The 20,313-nt window shown below is 36.5% G+C and overlaps 1 protein-coding gene across 1 annotated transcript in view; it reads right to left on the bottom strand.

The window, feature by feature from the left end:
* Rs1 (Dead-box helicase Rs1) overlaps positions 1-20,313 on the bottom strand; it is a 161,444-nt gene extending 141,131 nt beyond the window's left edge. The window contains exons 1-3 of the mRNA XM_090376846.1: positions 20,161-20,313; positions 16,778-16,954; positions 5,334-5,433 (exon numbers count right to left, since the gene is read on the bottom strand). Coding sequence (XP_090232972.1) covers positions 5,334-5,433; positions 16,778-16,954; positions 20,161-20,253 — 370 coding nt within the window. The 5' untranslated portion in view covers positions 20,254-20,313. The remainder of the gene's footprint in view (positions 1-5,333; positions 5,434-16,777; positions 16,955-20,160) is intronic.

Here is a 20,313-nt window from a genome sequence, read left to right as displayed (position 1 = left end):
TGATTGAGGTCTATAAGGCCTTGAATGGGTTGAGCACGCTGAATTCTGATGGGATCCTTCCACTTGTTCAGATTACAAACCTACGGGGACATAAGTTCAAATTAAGAAAGGACAGATGTAGAATAGATGTGCGGAAATTTGCCTTTAGCCAGCGGGTGGTTAATTGCTGGAACAAACTTCCATCTGTCGTTGTAGAAGTTGATAGGTTAAATAAATTTAAGGAGGAACTGGACAGGCATTTGGAGGGAATGGTTTTTTTTTTTTTTTTTTTGGCTGATGCTGCATAAGCTCCTACACTTGCTTTCTTGCATCATGTGCCACTACTACTACTACTATTACAATGCTATCCACACACTGAAGTATAGCATTTTGCTCAATGTTATCCACACATTAGCATCTTACACTGTTTATAGTAAGTGGTGGTCATTCTCCTCAATTCCAATGAACAGAAGGTAGCACACATTGTGATAGGAGAAAAAAAAAAGGATCTACAGCTTTGTAAATATCATCAAAGGGAAATAACAATGCTTCTGGACTTTATTATTTTTTTTTGAGATATTAGTGATTCTTGCACTGCTGATTAGAATGAGCAGCAGCCTGGAAAGCAAGGTGATGGAGATTTCCAAGGACTGTTGGGAGTCATAGTGGAACAAGTAAATACATGGGCTGTGTTAGGGTAACCAAGAGTAGGAACAGGTGCATGTATACTTGCATGTACACCAATGCTAGGAGTATAGTTAATAAATTTGATGAGCTTGAAGTGCTAGCCAAGACTCCTATCTTTGTCTAGTCAATGATTCCTATCTTTATTTAAAATTTACCAGCCCTCGCTGTTATCTTCAACAAATGTTTGGTGCGGAGATACTTTCCTGCCTGCTGAAATGAATATTCCATCTTTTCTGTAAGATAAAATCGTATACAATCTAAACATTGGAGACCCAGTTCTATCTCAATCACTCGTACTAAAATTTCTTCAGAAAAATTCTTTTTCTCAGTTTACTTTCACAAAACTCTTGTCCTTTAACTCTGATTAGGTGCACTAGGGCCAAAAAAAAAAAAAAGTAAAGAACGTAAACTAGGGCCAAAAAAAAAACCACATCTCCACAATTTCCAATTTATTTTTTATACTTTTCTTGCTATTCAAGCAATCAACAGTAATGCTCAGTTGGTTTTAATCTATCTTAATGTCTCTGCTGCTTTCAATGTAATCAATTCCCATACACTTGTTCATTTCTTACATGACTACTATTCCATTTCTGGCCCTCTTCTCTCTTTTGTTCAAAATTTCATACACAGTGCAGCAACTGGAAAGCGAGACGGATGTTATGAGACAAGTGCTAATGCTGCCATCTAATAAAAGTAAACATGAAAAGAAAGTGTGACTGTTCCTCGAGTATGGCAGTAAAGGTCAGTGGATATAGAGTTGTGGAGGGACACTGGAACAAAGAGCAAATATCAAATTTTGTGTTCGACTGGGCAAAAGTACCTTGGAAACATTTCAAATGATGAAGCAGCGCAAGGAGAGAATGCCTGTCCCATGCATGTGTGTTCAAGTGGCATAAATCTTTCACCGATGGAAGAGAATCACTGGAAGATTACAAACATCAGGACTCAGAAAAAAACAGTTTGAATGCTAGAGTTCATTGAAAATGTGGAGGAAATCATTACAAATGACCAATGTGCAATGCTCCAAATGATTTCAGAAGATCTGTGTTGATCAGGAAACCATCTGACAAATGATAACCTATGATTTGAAGAAAATAAAGTTCTGTGTGGTTTGTTCCACATTCATTAACAGACAATCAGTGACAGGAGCAAGTTGAACACTAGAGATTACTCAATAAGCAGCCAAAAGCAAACCCAACTTCTTGAATTTGATTGTTATGGATGACCAGATATGCCGTTTTCAGTATGCCCCTGCAACAAAGCGAAAAAGTGCAGAGTGGAAGTTAGCAAACTCTCCCAAAGCCAAAAAAGTCCATCACAAAAGGTCAAAAATCAAAACCATGCTCATCACTCTATGACAGCAAGGGAACTATGCACAAAGAGTTCATGTCCAATGGCCAAAGTGTTACTGCTGCCTACTATCTGGACGTTTTGAAACATTTGTTGCAAAGAATCCATTTCGTGAGACCTCAGTATGGAGAAGATGACATTTGGTTCCTCATGGACAACACACCAAGCAACGAGGATCTCACTGTTTGGGAGAATTTGACTAGCAAAAAAAAAAGTCTGCATACTGTTTGCACCCACCATATTCACCAGACTTAGCCCCATGCAACTTCTTTTTGTTCCCGAAGCTCAAGACACCACTGAAAGGCTGTTATTTTCAAGACCGACACAATCCAAAGAGTTATGGCGAGGTTATTGAACAGTATATCAGTTATGGCCTTCCACCATCATTCCAATCACTTTGAATAAATCAAGGTTAGTTTAATCAACATGGGATCATTATTTTTTTCTAGCATCAGTCTTGTTTTCCAATTGCCACACTGTATACTTAATAGAAAAAAAACTTATTCTACACTCTGGGAAAATGATCTTGGTTACAACCATATCGGCAGGAATACATCTGCTACACTATCTGCTCTGTTTTCTAGTCTTTATTCCCTCCCCTCAGAATAAACTTCCCATAATTACTTACACAGATGATTTAAAGATTTGGTCTATCTCACGTTCTGTAGAAGAAGCTAGGCCAAATAATGTTTTTATAAATCAATGTTTAAATACCATCTTTAATACCTTCTTTTTTTGGGCCTTGTTCTAAATCCTCAAAAGTCCACTCATTTTTCAATAACTAGGAAATCTTTTCTACTTCAGTTTTCTCCTATTATTGGCAACACTATAATTCAAGAGGTTCCAATACATAAGAATCTGGGTATATATTTTAATTCTAAACTCTCAATTTCAAAATTTACCTTCAAAAGTCTAAAATTAAATCCCATCCTAAAGCAAAATATAATTTATATTTCTGATTCAGCCATAATATGAAATACATAAAAACTCATTTGCATCCAGTGATGCTTTATAGCTCAGTCATTTTGCCTGTTGCTACAAAATACAATCTGTTTCTGTTCTTCTATCCTCAGAATTATACATTCTAAAAGAGGAAAACGTTAAAGTTAGTAACTAGTTTACCTGGCCCAGTTTAGAAATGTGTAATTCCCTTAACTATACTGCTATTTTAAAATTATATAATTGTTCTTCATTCACTTAAGACCGTTGCTAATACATATACTACTGTTTCCACCTATTTAGGATAAAATTAGTATCAATTTCTCTCAGAAAAATATTAGATCCAGTTGTTCTCTATACCCATTACAAAAGAGAACCAAAGGTCTGAATAGATTTTCCTGTGCCTAACTGTGAAGCATGTAAATGATAATAAAATAGGTGTGCATGTTCGTAACTGATAAAGTCTACCATTCTAAATTGTTAAAGCCAGTAACTTGTTTACAGGCCAAATTCAGAAAGACTTATTTCCAAATTATATAACTGTTCTTGATTCACTAGCGACTGTTGCTAAAATATACACTACTTCTGCGCTTCAACCTATTTAGGATAAAATTGTTATCGAATTTCCTCAGAAAAATACTAGATCCAGATGTTCATTATATCCATTACAAAAGAGAACCAAAACTCTCAATAGATACACCAATGAGCCAAAACATTACGACCACCTACCTAATATGATGTTGGTCCTCCATGTGCTACACAATTTCTAAATGTATCTTGTGATATCTGGTACCAACACGTAACCAGCAGATCCTTTAACTTCTACAAGGTCCGTGGTTTGAGACGCCGCAGATCGGAGTTGTTGTTCCAATACAAACCACAGATACTCGATGGGATTGATGTCTGGGAAATTTGGAGGCCAGGGCAATACCTGGAAGTCTTCCTCATGTTCTGTGAACCAGTCTCGAACAATCCAGGTGGTGTGGCATGCCGCATTATCCTGCTGAAAGACGGCACCGCAAGAGAGGAAGATCATTGCCATGAAAGGGTGTACTTGGTCAGCAATGATGTTTAGTTAGGTGGTAGACATCAGAGTGCCCGGCACATGGATGACTGGACCCAGGGTATCCCAGTAGAACATCGCCCAAAGCATGACACCGCTGCCACCAGCTTGTTTTCGTACCATGGTGCATCCAGGCGCCATCACTTCCCCAAGTAAACGACGCACACATACCCAGCTGTCCACATGGTGCAACAGGAAATGTGATTCATCGGACCAAACAACCTTCTTCCAATCACTCAAGGTCCAGTTTTGATGCTCACGTGCCCATTGTAGGTAGGTGCTATGCCGGTGAACTGTGGTTAGCATGGGCGCTTGGAGTTGCCTACGGCTACACAGCCCCATTTTCAGCAGGGTTCAATGTACTGTGTGTTGTGACACATTACTCCCATCACTAGCATTCCAATTACCAGCGAGTTACGCCACAGTCGCCCTTCTGTTGCCATGTATCATCCAGGTGAGCCTTCGCTCACCTTGAGCATTGATGAGCCATGGTAGCCCAACACCTCAGTTCATTGGTTCCCCCTCCTTGGACCACTTTTGGTAGGTACTAACAACAGCTGTCCGTGAGCATCCCACCAGCCATGCCGTTTTGGATCTGTTCTGACACACTCGTCTGGCCATTACAATTTGGTCTTTGTCAAACTCGCTTAAGTCCACTGCCTTTTCCATCTGAAGAAAAAGAGTAACACTGATTACCAGAGCTCAGTATCAGGTGTATTTTATACCATGTCCTGACCTGCGCACACACTGTAGTTCACCTGCAGTTGCTTCGATTTGCATAACGATTCGCTTGTCATAATGTTTTGGCTCATCGGTGTATTTTCTGTGCTCAACTGTGAAGCTTATAAATGATAATGAAAGAGGTGTGCTTGTTTGTAACTAATAAAGTCTATTATTCTAATGTTGGCAACTTTCTTCAATGATAACCTGTACAGGCTTACTTATAAATATTTTTATGTTTTCATTTGCTGCCTACTCTTTATGATATTTAAATTTAAAGTTTGTCTATCAGTGTGTATGAACACGTAATCCCGAAAATAGTAAAATTTTGTAAAATGAGTCACTGAATGCTTTGAACATATTTATTTTTGCCATAATAATTTTAGTGTAGGCTTCACTGACTATATGCCATCCAAAGCAGGTTACTCTTTCCTGACAACACAATTTCTCTATAGTGACCAATAAGCTTATATTTATTTATTTATTTATTTATTAACTGTTATATTTATTGCATCCAATTTGAACCTTACCTTTGCTTTTAAAATTTTTTTTTTTAACTTTTAAAAGAGCAGGCTATTTGTAATTTAAAAATTACCTGATTGCTGTATAATTTCTTCAGAATTATCATCTTCACGTGTGATCTCAGAATGTTCTAATATATTCTCAGTTTTTCCGGTGATCTGATTTGCCACTTTCTGCATAAAATAAGAATGACAAATTGAACATCAATAAACTAGCATAAACATCATCCCTTATGTCAAATTCTTTCTCAGTTATCATGCAAATAATGTATGATCTATAATCTGAATGATTATCTAACAACATAAAAAACAATGGAAATATTATTTATTCAGCCTTGACATACCACACCTTTTTATACAGTGGCTGTGAAAATGTCTCCAAGATGAACATGAAAATATACTTTATATGTCAAAAAACCTATTGCATTTCTGAGATGTAAACCAGCCATCCCTCTCTTCTATGATATACAGGTAACCCCCCCCCTCCTGAATAACAAGGTACTTCTACAACACAATTTCGCTCTGACACTGATCAAGTGCGGCAATCCTCGCACAACACAGTATTGTTGTTGTTATTTGGTTTTTAGGAGCATTAGCAACTAAGGCCGTATTGCTCCAGGAATATGCAGTGGTCATTCCCTGACCTATCCGCATCCTCCGTATTTGGTGGTCACAGGCTCGAACCCCGGTCTAATCAAGAAGTATGTGCTACGGACTGCTGCTCCTGCCCACCTGGCTACAGAGGCGGCGCAGAACACAGTACTTATATAACATGGTTTTGCTCTAACACGGTTAGAGAATTGCAGCAAACCTTACATAACATGGTATTTTTGAGCTTTTGTGCAAGGAAAACTCTATTATGTTGGATGTAATTTTTCAATATTTACATTCTTTTTTGTGAATCCCCACTTTTGGCTCGCTAATTGTTATGCAAAAAAAAAAAAAAAAAAAAAAAAAAATTGGGAAATCCCGGTATTTTACTTTGTAGGGAAATCCCTGTGTTAGGTTCTGTGCTATCGAATTTCTGCTCGTTGAACTTGTAGAAAAATCTAGATTTCAAAGTTTTATTACTATTGGATAACATTCCAGGCCATCCAAGCACTGAAGTATTGTTCCTACCATCTAGTAAAACTTTTTTAATTAGATCAAGGCATTACATCTACCTTTGAAACTCATTACATCAGAAAATTGTTACAATGGATTTTGTAAAAAATTGATTCCGAATTCAATTGATGGAAAATTGAAGTCACGGAGGCAGGGCAACATTTTTCAATTGTGGACTGTATCGGAATCATAGCTTTATCACTCAAAGAAGTAAAACCATCAACATTAAATGCGTGGTGGAAAAATGTGCGGCCAGAGTCAGTTCATTCAAGAAATGATTTAACCAGCCAAAAACGGAATCGGTGCGATAGTAGAACTGGTACAGCAGGAAGGTTTCGATGATATGACTACTGAAGCTCTCAAGGGTAGCACAGTTCGTAGAATTGCCGTCATCCCCCACACTGGGTGGAAAAGACCTAAGTTCAAATCCCGTCGATAATGGGAGGAATCTTTATGGGTCTTTTTCACAACATGGTGGAGTTATTCAGTCTCAGGTGAGGTCAGCATGGTTTTTTCCTCCTGGAAACTCGGGTTTTTCATAAAGAAAAATAGAAAATCAACCTCAGAACACACAGTAAGCAACACACTAAGTTGCTGATGCTTCTAAAAAAAAAAAAAAAAAAAAAACAAAAACGATATAATTATTGAATACATTCAAGAATTACTGGTAGAAAAAGATGCTGGCAAAGCGGATTTAGTGGAAATAGTATCAGAGGAAAATCAAATCAATTCAGAGGATGACAGCACAGATTAAAATTCTGAACTACCAAATTTTATAACTAAAAAGAATAAAAGAAAAGCATGAAACTAGCAGAGCAATCAAAATCTTATTTTTTTGAATTCAGATTCTTCGACTGAAAGAAGCCCAAAGTTCAAAAGGGAGCTTCAAAAATGATTAGTTCCATATGATGAAATTACAAATATCTATCAAGCAAAAGCAAGCAAACCCAGATCAATGATTTTTAAAGCGTGCAAAATCTATAAAGGTGTATTTTTCTCAGTTTTTTTTAATGAAATGGCATATTTTTGTTAGCCCTTGGAACGTAACCCCCCCTTTGTAATGGTTCTTAGTCCCATATAACACGGTTTCACACTACACAAGATTTTATAGGAACCTAAGTACCGTGTTATACGAAGGTTACCTGTATTGTTATCTCTTCTATGATATATTCAAATATATAGTAAATTTTCCTAAGCAACAGAACTTATCCAAGACTAATCACCAATCTCTATACAACTGCTCCCTTCACGCACGCAACCGGAAAAATATTTGAATGGAATTGCAGGAAAAGAGTCTCAGATCAGATTAATGCCACTAAATTATTGATAAACATTACAACAGTCTGTAAAATAATTACAACAGCATGTAAGATACAGATTTAAGATAAAGGATTTTAAGGGTGTTTAAAGTACAATAATGTACGATAAGACAGAGTGGTAATCAATGGACACTGCTCTTTGTTGATTAACTTAATCAGTGGAGTCCCCCAGGGTTCAGTATTAGGTCCATTGTTGTTATCTGCATTTATCAATGAAGTATATTGGTTTAATCTCCAAGTTTGCAGATGATACGAAGGTTGGCAGGGTTGTTAACGCCAGTATGCTACTGCAACAGGATCTAGAAAAGTTGAGCAGTTGGGCTATAAAGTGGCAACTGAAGTTTGACATTGACAAATGCAAAGTACTGGATATGGGCAGCAGTAACCCCAGAGTAATGTACCAACTGTGCGGTACCACACTAAGGGTAGTAGACAATGAAAAGGTGACTATTGTGCAGCCAGATATGAAGATTTCTGAGCAGTGCAGGCAGGCTGCCAGAACAGCCCATGGAGTCTTGTCAATGATATACAGGAATTTTGTTAGTAGGGATATGGAGGTGATTATCCCTTTGTATAAGGCCACACCTTGAGTACTGCAGACAGGTATGGAGGCCTCATTTTAGGAAGGAAGTAGAGTTGCTAGAATGAATACAGAGAAGGGAAACAAGATTGGCGAGGGGAATGAAGGGGTCCACTTACCAAGAAAGGCTTAAATATCTGTGCCTTGAATGGTTTGAGCAAGCTCAATGCTGATGGGATTCTTCCTCTTGCTCAGATTATGTACATGAGAGGGCATAAATTCAAATTGAGAAAATAGTTGCAGAATAGATGTGCAGAAATTTGCCTTTAGCCAGCAGGTGGATGATTGCTGGTACAAACTTCTATCTGTCTTTGTGGAAGTTGATAGCTCAAATAAATTCAAGGAAGAATTGCACAAACGTGTGGAGAGAATGGATGGGTGAAATGGGAAGATTTTTTTTTTTTTTGGCTGATGCTATATAAGTGTGCTTTCTTGCATATATGCCTCTAGTAATGCTAATATACTGTTTTTCTGTTGCATGACTATTCTGTAAACAAAGGAAACAATATTTTGTGAAACCACCTGCTAAACTAGTGAGTAATCCAATTACCTTAAGATCACTGCATACGTTACAAATAAAATTACATATGATTGGTGCTTCAAGAACAGGTTAACAACTTGCCATTTTGTTGATTTAAAATGACATTTTGCTAACAAACTAACTGTAATAAAATTGTAATGGAAATTTGCATTAAGTTTTCAAGATTTATTCATAAATTATTAAGTTAGAATATTAAATATGCAAAACATCAATTGTAAAGTTATTACTTTATAATTAATTTTTTTTGGAATTAGGTCATTCATTATTCTGCCATTCGCTCTGACCACCCCTAAAAATTCACCACTGTTTTTGCTTATTTTAAACCAAATTAAAAAAAAAAAAAAAAAAAAGAACCAAACAGTCCATTCCACACAAGTGATACTTAGTGCAAGGAACATAGTTAATGGTTAGAAATAAACTGCAGTTTATTTCTAACTGGTGTCGACATACTGCTGTTTCAAGCACCAAAAACTGTAAATCCAAGCTTGATGGCCTTATGTTCACAGCAGAACAAAGTTTGTTTTAATCATGAATTGGTTTAGCATTAGACTATTTTAAAAAAAATGACACCAACAATGTTAAAAGAATAGGGGTTGCTATTACTGGTCTCTCTTCGGATAGTAGGTAGTTCTACAGTTGATCTCTAAACATATTAGAGCATATTTTTGGAAGAGTCTATAATCACTGAAAAGAGGGGAAGGTTACTTCTGGACAAGAGGGAATTATTGTATTTTTGTACTATGGAGTGACTGAGTTTCACACATTTGTTTACAGCACGGATAGCCAAACTGGCACACAGGCCATTTGTGGTCTGCGCAGATTTTGTCAGTGGGCTGCCTCTCGTGAAAATATAACATAAAAAAAAATTATACAACTAATTTGAAAAACAAGAAATGAAGATAAAAACATGCTGTCTATCTTGATTTTCATATGTGGACTCACTGTTATATGTACATATACATTTTGAAGATTGTTTCAAATAATGTGTCCATTTATGCCCAAATATAATATATGGCAACACTTACCTGGATATTTGTAGACTCTAGAAATATTTAAGTAGGTGCTGGTGTGCTGCCATGTGTTATGTGTTTCCAAGTAATTGTAGGCATAGTTTATAAGTAAGATAACAGCTTTGAAAATCTTTAGAAAAGCTTACACCTGTTAGCTTCAAGTGTTCAATTTTGACTTACAAAAGACAAATCTGAATAAATTCTCTGGATTTCTGATTTACCAGTTGATGAAACTGAATCAAATGATATATAAATAAATGCAGAAAATATTACTGCATCAAAACGTAACAAGGAATTTTTTAAAATTATTTAGTTTTTGAATGATTTAATATTGGATTATCAAATCAAGACAAATATTAAACAAATTATAAGTATGAAACGGAATCAGTCACCTCATCATTAACTGGAGTACCAGCGTAAGTCTGTATGTTAAATTTATTTTATAAAAATTGTTATTATTTCAAGAAGTTATTTTAGGTTACTTGCTTAGCTAGAATGAAATTTATTTACAGAGCTAACAAAAATAGTAAGCGCCATGTGAATTACAATTAGGAATTTAAATGCGAGTCAGCCATAGCCTGAGATCTGTTTATTATTATTTTCTCTCTCTCTTCTTTTCTCTTCCAAATTATTCACTGTATGCTTTGGGTGGCCCATTATACATCTCTGACAACGACCAAAACATCATCAGTCCTGCTGAAGTGGACCTGGACCTTCGACGGCCTCCACTGAACAAAATTCACAGGTCCACAATTAAACTTGTCAATGAAATAAAATATCTAGGCATAATAGTAATAGTGGCATGTGATGCAAGAAAGCAAGCATGTGAGCTTATGTAGCACAGACAACCATTCCTTCTAAATGTTTGTCCAGTGCCTCCTTAAATTTATTTAACCTATCAACTTCCACAACGACAGATGGAAGTTTGTTCCAGCAATTAACCATCCGCTGGCTAAAAGCAAATTTCCGCACATCTATTCTACAGCTGTCTTTCCTCAATTTGAATTTATGCCCACTTAGGTTCGTAATTTGAACAAATGGAAGAATCCCATCAGAATTCAGAGTGATCAACCCATTCAAGGCATTATACACCTCAATCAGATCACAGGTGCCTAGTCCACAGCCACTGCAATTTGCAGCACTTAAGCCTCTATTGGTAAGAGGATCCCTTCATTCCCCTCACCAATCTTGTTGCCCTTCTCTGTACATGCTCAAGCAAATCTACTTCCTAAAATGAGGCCTTCAGACCTGTAAGCAGTACTCAAGGCGTGGCCTGACCATTGCCTTATACAGAGAGACAATCACCTCCTTTTCCCTGCTAGCAAAATTCCTGTATATCATTGAAAAAACAACATGACCTTCCCTGGCAGCCTGTCTGCATTGCTCAGAAAACTTCATAGCTGACTGCACAATTACTCCCAGGTCTTTTTCATTTTCTATAATCTTAAGTGTAGTACCACACAGTTGGTACATTCCTCTGGAGTTACTTCTACCCATATGCAGTACTTTGCATTTATCAAGGGGTTAAACTTCAGTTCCCACTTCTCAGCCCATCTTCCCAAATTTTCTAAATCCTGTTGCAGTAGCACACTGCCATTACTGTCATTAACAACCCTGCGAACCTTTGGATCATCTGCAAACTTCGACACTAAGCCTGATATACCTTCATCAATATCATTGATAAATATACAAAACAACAGTGGACCCAACACCAAACCCTGTGGGACTTCACTAATAACATTATTCCCCGAAGAGCAGCGCCCATTGATTACCACCCTCTGTCTTCTCCCACTCAACCATCCTTTTATCCATTGAAGCAACTTACCCGTAATACCATTCTGCTCCAATTTGTACAGTAGTCTTCCATGTGCAACAGTGGCAAAAGCTTTCCTGAAATCCAAGTATAAGATATCAAAATTATTTTTTGCATCCAGTCCCTTTGTAACCACATCATAATATCCAATAAATTTGACAGACAAGACTTTCCCTTAACAAACCCATGCTGTGTCTAGATGATCTTGCAATGCATCTTTAACCAGTGACTCCATCATTTTACCGGAACAGAAGTTAAACTAACTGGCTTATAATTACTCCTGTCACCCTTTATGAATTGGGGATACATTTGCACATCTCCAGTCCGTGGGGACATCAGCTGAGTCCAAGGATGCTCTCATAATTATGGATAAGTGTTTGCTTACTACCTTTGCCGCTTCCTTTAACATAACTGGATAGATCCCATCCACCCCAGGTGCCTTTCTTATGTTTAACTCAACAATTTCTCCTCCACTTTGCTCTCAGTTATTACAAAATCATTAAGCACACTGCTACAATTTGATAACCTTCTTCCATTTTCAAACTGTAATCATTCCTCACGTGTGAATATAGATGCAAAATACTCATTCAGTTTGTTTGCTATCTGAGCAGGATCATCAACAGTAAAACCATCAATATCAAGTGGACCAATCTGATTCACCCCCTTCCTTTTAGAGTTTATATAAGTAAAGAAACCCTTGCTGTTTTTCTTAGCATCTTTTGCCAAAGATTTCTCGTAATCTGCCTTTGCCTGCCTAACCTCCTTTGTGACCTGATTACAGACTAGCTTATATCTGCCATAGGCTTCTGTGTCGCCTGATAATTTATATATATCCCATGCAATTTTTCTTCTCTGCCATGAGTATCATTAGTTCATTTGACAACCATTTAGGACTAAACCTAAACCTTGAACAATATTTCTTAATAGGTATGAACCATTTAGTAGCTTCCATGATTAATTCCTTGAATGCTTTCCACTTAGAATTTGCTGTTGGTAACATCATCAGTTGGTCCCACTGTACTGAATTTAAAAACTGTCTGAGACAGTTTTTAAACTTTTAAAAAGATGCCATACTAGCAGAAGAAGGTTAAGGATTTTGTTTGTTATTCTGAGGAGCAAGCATGGCATTATTTTCTTAGTAGTCATTTTGATGTATAGTGTTTAAAATTATAAATAACATGCAAATAGTTTTTATTATTTATTTATAGTAAAATTTTTAAAATTGATTTTGAAAACCTTTATAACACATTATGGCCCTTAAAAACTTACTTTATATAAAGACTGTTTATATACAGTCTTTATATATGTTAAGGGAAAGTCTTGTCTGACAAATTTGATTGGATATTATGATGTGGTTATAAAGGAACTGGATGCAAAAAATAATTTTGATATTAGATACTTGGATTTCAGGAAAGCTTTTGACACTGTTGCACATGGAAGACTACTCTGTACAAATGGGAGCAGAATGGTATTAAGGGTAAGTCGCTACAATGGATAAAAGTACGGTTGAGTGGGAGAAGACAGAGGGTGGTAATCAATGGGCACTGCTCTTGGTGGAATACTGTTATTAGTGGAGTCCCACAGGGTTCGGTGTTGGGTTCACTGTTGTTTTGTATATTTATCAATGATATTGATGAAGGTATATCAGGCTTAGTGTCTAAGTGTGCAGATGATCTAAAGGTTGGCAGGGTTGTTAATGACAGTAATGGCAGTGTGCTACTGCAACAGGATCTAAAAAATTTGGGAAGATGGGCTGAGAAGTGGCAACTGAAGTTTAACCTTGACAAATGCAAAGTACTGCATATGGGTAGAAGTAACCCATATGCAGAAGAAAATGAAAAAGACATGGGAGTAATTGTGCAATCAGATATAAAGTTTTCTGAGCAATGCAAACAGGTTGGCAGGGCAGGTCATGGGTTTTTGTCAATGATATACAGGAATTTTGCTAGCAGGGAAAAGGAGGTGATTGTCTCTCTGTATAAGGCAATGGGCAGGCCACGCCTTGAGTACTGCGTACAGGTGTGGAGGCCTAATTTTAGGAAGGATGTAGATTTGCTTTAGCATGTACAGAGAAGGGCAACAAGACTGGTGAGGGGCTTAAGTTCTGCAAATTGCAGTGGTTGGAGACTAGGCACCTGTGAGGTGATCTGATTGACGTGTATAAAGCCTTGAATGGGTTGAGCACGCTGAATTCTGATGGAATTCTTTCACTTGTTCAGATTACAAACCTAAGGGAGAATAAATTCAAATTGAGGAAAGACAGATGTAGAATAGAGATGTAGAAATTTGCCTTTAGCCAACGGGTGGTTAATTGCTGGAACAAACTTCCATCTGTCGTTGTGGAAGTTGATAGGTTAAATAAATTTAAGGAGGAACTGGGCAAACATTTAGAGGGAATGGTTGTGTAAAATTAATTTCTTTTTTATTTATTTATTTTTTTTGCTGATGCTGCATAATCTCATACGCTTGCTTTCTTGCATCACATGCCACTATTACTACTACTACTTTAACTTAGAAATCCTTTGAAAGCAATTGGGTTATAATCTTCATATCTGTCAGTTAGTCTTCAGCAGTATTGGTACTATTAAAATTATCAATAATAGTCAAACTCCACAATGTAATCGATAAGACCAGCAATAACCAACTTTTTTCTGCAATGTTCCATATATTATTTTGGAAATATGTTACCCACCTAAGGGCAGATTTAGAAGCCACCCGAGACAAATCAACTTGGAAAAGCAAATAAAAAAAAAATAATAATAATTAATAAATAAAATAAATAAAGCATTGCACCTACATTAAAGAATTCAGTGTACCACTTTTTTTTATAAAAAAAGAAGTTAAAAAAGCCAGTACAATAACTTTAAGAGGTCAGGATCTTGAAATAACTGCTCTCAAATGGTTCATGCCATATCACCTAATATTTTTGCTACTACATAAGGGAATTTTATACTAAATGTTTCAAATAATAATAAAAGAATTTTACCTTTATAAAAATAAATTTAATATATAGGGTGTCTCAAAAATATTGGTACAAACGTTTAGGAGAGGTAGGTAACATCTAAAGGAATGTGAATCGCATAGGAACCCATAACCGGAAACATCACCGTAAGTTGGTACACAGCGCTGTTCACCAGTTCGCAAGAGGGAAAATTTCCGGTTTACTCATTCAAGCAGTAGTAGCCGCACGAAGAGCATGCATAGATATACAAACTGTGAGCTGGCAGACATGCACCTAGTGTATGGATTAGCAGAGGGCAATGGACGAGCCACTCAACGAATTTATGGAGAACGCTTCCCAGACAGACATGTACCGGACCACCGTATGTTTGTGCGTGTGCATAAAAATTTGTGCGATTATGGTTCATTTAGAGGTAACAGGAGTAGTGCAGGCAGACCACATTCAACATGAACTCCTGCCATGGAAGAAAGTGTGTTGAATGCCGTCCAGAATAATCCTACTACCAGCACACGTGCCTGTTGCCTCTGCCTTAGAAGTGTCTCGTTGCAGTATACAGCGTGTCTGGCACGACGATTCCTTTCATCCCTAAAGGGTTCAGTTACTACTCCCCCAAGATCACCCTGCACATGTGGCTTTTGCACAGTGGTTTCTCCAAGAAAGTGTTCAAGACTTGAATTTTCCAGCCTATGTTTTGTTCATGGATGAGGCTTATTCAATCAGCACAATGCTCATGTGTGGGCTCACGACAACCCACACGGTGTACGCCCCCATGCGGCACAACATCACTTCGTAATAAATGTGTGGGTAGGTATGGTCGGTGACTGCTTAGTCGGCCCATACCCGTTACCATCCCGCATGAACTCCGCTAAATATCGGATCTTTCTTGAACAAGTTCTACCAGGGTTACTTGACGATGTTCCAGCAAATGTGAGACGCAACATTTGGTTTCAACATGATGGGATGCCTGCCCATTATGGAAGGTGTGTTCGTGACCATTTGAACAGACGTTTTGGGCGTCGATGGATTGGCTGTGGTGGACCCGTTGCCTGGCCCCCTCAAATCTATCGTGTATGAATCGCCTGTGGAGACGGAAATGGATCTCGTGGCGAGACTCATCTGTGCTGCTGCTACTGTCAAAGAAACTCCAGGTGTGTTCAACTGTGTCTGCCAATCCATGCCGCGTTGGTGTTATGCATGCATTGCGTCTCATGGTGGAACCTTCGAGCATCTGTTGTAACATCATGAAATGTATCCATCTCGTACTCCATTGTTAATATTATGTCAAATAAACGTTCAACACTAATTACTGTCTTGTGTCATTTCTGCTTCTTGTGCCTCTGCTACTACTTTCCCGTGCCGTTTCCAGTTATGGGTTCCTATTCAATTCACATTCCTTTAGATGTTACCTACCTCCCCTAAATGTTTTTGAGAGACCCTGTATATATTAACAATCAAATTTTCATCCTTAGGAACTGATGTCATAAGGAGCTTTTAAGTACCCTACCAACCTGCACTGAATTAATACTAACAGGTAATATGTATAAACCATAGCTGTTCCACTTCCTGTGATGTTGAAACATGGGTTGTAATTTCTGATAATAAAAGTGGAATTTAAACTACATATTTATGTCATTTCTTATATTCAAATCATGCATGCTGCAGGTTGACAACCTCTGCACAAGATCATCAAAATTCCACATTTTGGGAAAAGCCAACATGACTAACATAATTTTTCTACTGTTCATATTTTATTTTTAACTTTTTTTTTTTTTTTTTTTTTTTGATTTGGTAGTTGTTGGCGCATCGGCTTCTGTGGCCATATTGCACCTCCCAAGGTTTTTGCAGTACTTTGATCCAAGCCCGAGGCGGGAATCGAACCCGCGACCTTTGGGTTGCCGGGCAGGTACTTTACCCACTCGGCTAGCCCGGTCGGCTTTTTTTTTTTATTTTTTAACACATTCATCAGTTTAAGTGTTATATTTCCTGCAGCCAAATATCATTTAATCTAAATTCATTTTCTCTATTTTTCTGCAGTCCACAAAAACATGAGAAAGGCAAGTAGCCCTCCTAATTTTCACCATTTTGAAATGGCCAAAATAATACTAACTGTTTTATAATTTCAAACTTCTAAGTTGAATTAATTTTTACAGTTATATTCCAATTTTAATATGAAATTCAAACATACTTACTTTTTTATTTTTTCTCTCTTCTCTTAGTTGAGCAATCTTATCATCCAGGTGATATAATTTTCCTCTTGTATATTTCGTTATATTATTCCAGTTATCATGAACTTCTTCATAAGTGCTTCCAACAAATTGAAAACCAGCAGAAAATATATTCGATTTTCTTTTTTTATTTGGTGTTGGCTGTAATATATTTCAGAGGAATATAAATATAAATTATTAAAAACATAAATAAAAAAAATTAATAAATGGTAGTTTCAAATGTAACATTATAAATAATTTCTTTTAAACTTATTTAAAAAAAAATGCAGTATGCATATTATATAAGTAATTTATATGACAGCAGAAAAAAGTTATCCACATTTTGACCAACAGCCCAAGGTGCAGTATCCTGAATAAACTTTTAATGGCATATATCTTGCTCCAACAAGCAGTTACAAACTTTGTTCTGAGTGCATGTTTCTCCACTGCAGGCTCACTTAATGTTATTCCTGTTTAAGACCTTGGTCAGACCAAGAAAATTGCATGCTTATGAAGTGCGTTTTGCAAAATCTTACCGGTTCCCCCAACCACAAAGAAGAATTAACAAATAGGTGTAGGGAGTTATTTTAATATACTGTATTTCGTAATGATCAATGCAGTTTACAGCTGAAAACAAATTTTAGGGTTTAGGGATAATGTAATGGGCTGGTAACTTTTTAGTAATGTTTATAGTGAAGTACAAAAAAAAACTATTTATTTAAAAATTAAAATAAATAAAAATTAAAAACAGGAATATTATTATTTTTAATTTATTTTAATTTTTAAATTTATAAACTACTAAAATGCAGATGGCATTTCCTTTAATTAGGTGCCTTTGTGGGGTGCACAACCTTCATGTGGCTGCCCTGAGTTAGTCAATTTCATTAACACAGCCACACAACAATGGTTTCATTATTTAACATTTGGTTAGAAAAAAATGTTAGCAGTTAGTAGTCAAAATTTGGAAACAAGAAGACTGTGATGTGTGGAGAAAAGCACACGATATGAAGTTCAGTTGTTGCCAACTACCCAATGGAGCAAGATACTGAAAGCATTCTTTTATTCTTGCAGAATAATCCCTTTCAGCTGTTGGTCAAATTTTGGAAGAATAAATATATGGATATGAGCTTTGATTTTTTTAATAAAAAAAAAAAAAAAAAAAAATTATGGTTTTAACTAAATTTATAGTGCTTTTTATTCAGAATGGGAACTTATTTTTTTTATTAATACTCAAAGTTTCAAAAGCAAACAAAATAAAACCAACATTAAAAAGACAAACATTGTTATTAGCATTAGTAGAGGCATATGATGCAAGAAAGCAAGCTTATATAGGCACCAGACAAAAAAAAAAAAAAAACACTTCACATTTCACCCATCCATTCACTCCAAATGTTTGTCTATTTCTGCCGTGATAGAAGTTTGTTCCAACTATTAACGACCTGCTGGCTAAAGGCAAATTTCCACACATCTTTACAATTCTTTCCTTAATTTGAATTTATGTCCCCTCAGGTGAAAAAATATGAGCAAGAAGAAGAATCCCATCAGCATTCAACTTGCTCAAACCATTCAAGGCCTTATACACCCTAATTAGACCACTCGCAGGTGCCTAGTCACCAGACACTGCAATTTGCAGAACTTATGCCTTTCTTAGTAACAGAAACCCTTTGTTCCATCCAACAATTTCATTGCCCGTCTCTGTACTTGTTACTGCAGCTCTACAACCTTCTTAAAATGAGGCCTCCAGACCTGTATGCTATGCAGTACTCAAGGTGTGGTCTGACCATTGCCTTATACAATGGGACAAATACCCCTTTTCTCAGCCAGCAAAATTCCAGTATATCACTGCCAAGACACCATGAGTTACTCTTGCAGCCTGTCTGAACTGCTCAGAAAACTTTCTATCTGAATGCACAATTACCTCAAGACTTTTTTTATTTTCCACTACCCTGAGTGTAGTACCACCCAGTTGGTATGTTATTCTGGGGTTGCTGCTACCCATATGCAGTAGCATTAGCATTAGTTGAGGCATATGATGCAAGAAAACAAGCTTGCAGAGCATCAGCAAAAAAAAAAAAAAAAAAACTTCCCATTTCACCCATCCTATCACTCCAAATGTTTCTCTAGTTCAGCCTTAAATTTATTTAAGCTATCAACTTCCAAAACAATAAATCAAAGTCTCTTCCAGCAACCAACTACCTGCTGGCTAAAGTCTGAAGAATATCCATTAATTCTTCTGATTGGTGTAAAGTATTAAGATAGAATATTTTATGGGTTTTTTTTTTTTTCAGTTAATTAGGTAATGAAAGGTTAACTATTTGTTCAAGATCTGACAGATGCTAAGTGAGTATCCAAGTCTTATTTTTTATTTGGAATTAGCTAGAATGTACAAACACCATTCATCTAGCAACTATAGTTTGTCTTCCCACTTATCCATCTTGAATGGTGGGTGGAGGCATGAATTATGGGTAATATATCCACACCAGTGGCATTTTATAAGCTGACCCTTTGTATCCATTGTATATATATTTTTGTGAATATTGCTCCCCTCCCCCCATAGGGAGAAGTTTCTGGATGAAAATACACAAACTGAGTGGTATAATAGAAGAAATGTCAAAAAAAAAAAAAAAAAAAAATTCTACCACATACAGCACACAAAACACTTTGGCCCACTTTTCAAACAGTGAAAAGTGGGCCAAATTACACAAATAATTAATAAAACACCATTTTAAATTTAAAAAAACAAAACCAAAAATTTTATTTTTTAAAAACGGTGTATAACCTTCTCAGGGACTATGAGAACATATGTTGAAAATTTTTTGCTGATCTGACTTTCCTTTCTTGAGTGATGCCGCGAACATCCTCATCCAAAACACACTTTCATTTTGATATACAATAGTGTATACAGCAAAAGTTCTAAAGCTTTTAGAGATAAAAGCTTTAGAACCATTGGGGAAGCAGCACATTCTGGGAAAGGCAGGTACAGTCAAAACAACACATGAAAATGAGTATTTTTTATAAATAAAAATATTCTGAGAAAAATAAAATATATATTCATATTTATTTCTGCATTAATTAGTTATTAATATGGGTTGTACCGAACAGGCGATTACACGGTACACATATAAATCGCGTGTGCACGTGTCCAGCACTCCAAATCTTTAAGCGACTGGAAAATCTGCATTAGCTGAAAACATTCAGTAACTTAAAAAAAAAAAAAAAAAAAAAAAACTAAGGTTTCAACAGCACGGAAATAGAGAATCTGAGGTGATCTGACTTATTTCAGTCCCAGCTCCCAAAAAAATCTGAAAAGACAGTGCGCCTCTGTAATCAGAGAAATGTTTGCAAATAACTTTAAATGAGCTACTTACATTTTCTTCGTCCGAGCTTTCGGATTCTGCAGTAACATTGTCAATGTCCACGATTGTTTTCACAAAACCAAGTTGATCCATGAAATCAGACATTTAAAAATAAAAAAAAACGAAACTCTCCCTCCGATCTGTACACGTGTTTGATATACACAA

This window comes from Mastigoproctus giganteus, chromosome 7 (assembly GCF_048544385.1).
Source record: "Mastigoproctus giganteus isolate SK-2022 chromosome 7, ASM4854438v1, whole genome shotgun sequence".
Taxonomy (NCBI): domain Eukaryota; kingdom Metazoa; phylum Arthropoda; class Arachnida; order Uropygi; family Thelyphonidae; genus Mastigoproctus; species Mastigoproctus giganteus.
This window is presented reverse-complemented; position numbering and strand designations above follow the sequence as displayed.